We start from the raw sequence: 2853 nt of genomic DNA on the forward strand, positions 1-2853 counted from the left end.
GTGTGTGTGTGTGTGTGTGTGTGTGTGTGTGTGTGTGTGTGTGTGTGTGTGTGTGTGTGTAGTATATATATATATATATATATATATATATATATATATATATATATATAACTGCAAATACTTGTACAACGCAGACTTCATTGGAATACCCACACACCCAAGTTTTGCACACCCTACGCAGTGAGAGATCTACAAACAGACTCGCCGTGCACACACCCTATTCAAGTCTGTCGTGCTCCCACATCTCGAGCATCCAACGTAGCAAACAGCCACGCAGATGCCTATTGCATGAACAAACACATTATATGCAACCTGTTGGTGTACAAATATTTTTTTTGTGCACACACAAACACACAAACACACCTTGCACACACGACGTTGTACGACGCTGGATCTCTCTCTACCACACACTTCTCCGTCAAACAAAGGGTGCGGTTGACAAGAGTCGCGTGGCGTTTGGAGTGCTTCTTGACTGTGAACTCGCTCAGTGAGATGATGCACTCCTCACTGCTGCACGATCCCAGCAGATTGGGCAGCAGGTGCTGCGCAGGGAAATATGAGACAAGTGTTGTGTGCAAAAAGGTGAAATTTCATGCACTGCCGCGCTGTGTGAGGTGTGAGGGACAGGACCATGCCATGTGAAGGTGTATAGATCAGGAATGCCTAGAAAGAGGTGCAGTGTAAGGTGTGTAGGTTGTGTGGGTTGTCTAAATGCACCTGAACCCGCGTGTATAAGGTTTAAGTAATACTTGCCTCATCAAATAGATTAACAAATTCCTAGTACTGACCAGTGCTTGAAAGGCGCACGCGCAGATCGCGCACCTGCCGAGGATGTGCGAGGAATGCTCGGCTGAGGTGAGTATTCAATTACACTACCCATTTTTCACTGTGCACATATACAAAACAGGGACGTATGGATACCGGCACGATGATGAGTACAGGTAAATTATTAGAATTCCATGAAGCTAACATACCTTCTGAAGAAAAGTTACAATCTAGGCAGGCACACGACAAAGTACAAAGTCGAACTCTGATACATCACTAGGGATGCCAGAATCCGTGTACATCGTGGCAGACGCCATATGTGGTAAATATCAGTGTTAAGAAGTCAGTCACATGAGGCCAACCTGCATATATATATCAGTGACAAATTAGACGCCTATTGAGCATAACCTACCTTGAGCGTCCATGTGTCGCCTCCTTTCGCTCTCACCACCACGCCAATATTCGTGACCGCTTTTTCGCGTATCTGAGCCAGCAATTCGTCTTTCTTATCGCATATGAAGAAGTGCAAACGGCCCTGTGGTGCGACCCAAAACCAGTACACGTGAGGATATGCGCATGTACCAACACATTCCTTAATCGCAATCATTGCCAGATATGTACTACGTAATCGCAACTCGTGTTTGCACCATATGGAAATACAATCTCGTCCAAACAACACCCAGCAGATAAGGCCGCACCAACGAGTAGTAGATGTGCTTTTATCCTATATCCACACAGCATATAGAACAAATACGTCTTGCATGTCGACCGTCACGCACCTGCGTGCCATACGAAACAGCCATGCCACCCGGAGTATCTGCCGGCTGTATGATCTCTTTGATATCCTTGTAGTAGTAGGTGGCTAGTACCTTCTGTGTTTGCGCATCCATTTGCATAAGCCCTGCCGGCCCCACACTTAGCAGAACATCCACGCGTGCCTCACTCCATCTCCACTTTTTGGCACGATATACCGGGGGAATGTCGCGCTTGGACTTGGAATCCATGACAAACCTGGAGAAAAGCGGGTGAAGGGTGTACCCGGCACGTTCAGATGCTTCTTTAAATACCAACATTAATGCCTTATTCATGCACATTGCCACAAGCTGGGCACGAAAGTTGAATTCGTTCGATACTCACATAATAACATTTTAGTGGTGCGTTGAGAATGAGTGACGAGTGTGCCGGACATGCTTAACCAAGCGCTGGGTCGTGCACTCTCATCTGACTCAGCGCAGTATGTCATGTGCGGGTTTTACTACGAGACGATTGACACTCGGCGCAATTAGAACATTCGTGGCATTCAGCCAGCCTCCCAGCGTCTGCCATAGAAATTCATATAGTTGTTCGAAAGCGGCACATTTACATATCCAAATGCATTCAGACATTCCCATTAAACATCCACGTCATGTACTTATGTGCCTGCAACGCATACAGCTCATACTCGTATCCTATTGAAGTTATCATACAATCAAAGGAACCTGACACCTTTCATTGCATACTTGTTCCTGTGCTTGTTCGCCTCCGTCAGTATGTGTGCTCGATGCTCACTGCTGAAGGTCATCTGTGTCGTCTTCCTGCCCTTTCTCAGCGTGATGATAAACTCGTCGCTCACTTTGCTGGACGGTGCAATATCTGAAAACAACTCGGCTGCCGTGTCGATATTCTCCTCATACGCCCACGCATTGGTCACCTGCAGTGTGGAACCATTGCGCGTCATCACTCCCTTTGTGCCAATCGCAAACACGCGTTTATATTTACCTGTTGGTTAAAATGGTACAAAGTGGGTATAAGTAAACACCAGTGGCATAGACTTCAGGGCTTGTACAGCCTTTGCCTGCTGGCTGACTTGCGTTGGATGGGAAAGGTATATCAAGGAAGCAAAATATCGATGGATAGTAAGGATAGAAGGCATACTAAAAGCAAAATCCGATGAGAGAATATATTTCAAAAACCGGATGCAATCACTGCGTTACTGAATAAATCCTTAATCAGCAAGCGCAAAATCCTACAGCACTCTTTCTAACGCTTGATCGCATAGGAATCAATAACCTAAAACGCAAATGAGTATTTATTCACTTACAGACAATC

General features: G+C 45.8%; 1 protein-coding gene across 1 annotated transcript; it reads right to left on the reverse strand.

The window, feature by feature from the left end:
• Positions 1-221: 221 nt before the first annotated feature.
• On the reverse strand, positions 222-2524 carry SARC_05840 (hypothetical protein; the record flags this gene model as incomplete). The annotated part of the gene is made up of 5 exons (XM_014300294.1): positions 2265-2524; positions 1545-1776; positions 1178-1300; positions 375-542; positions 222-281 (listed from the first exon to the last, which is right to left on the reverse strand). Exons 1-5 carry the CDS (start codon positions 2480-2482, stop codon positions 222-224), a joined length of 801 nt encoding a protein of 266 aa, XP_014155769.1. The 5' UTR covers positions 2483-2524.
• Positions 2525-2853: the final 329 nt, after the last annotated feature.

Source organism: Sphaeroforma arctica (genome assembly GCF_001186125.1).
Source record: "Sphaeroforma arctica JP610 unplaced genomic scaffold supercont1.390, whole genome shotgun sequence".
NCBI classification, from domain to species: Eukaryota; class Ichthyosporea; order Ichthyophonida; genus Sphaeroforma; species Sphaeroforma arctica.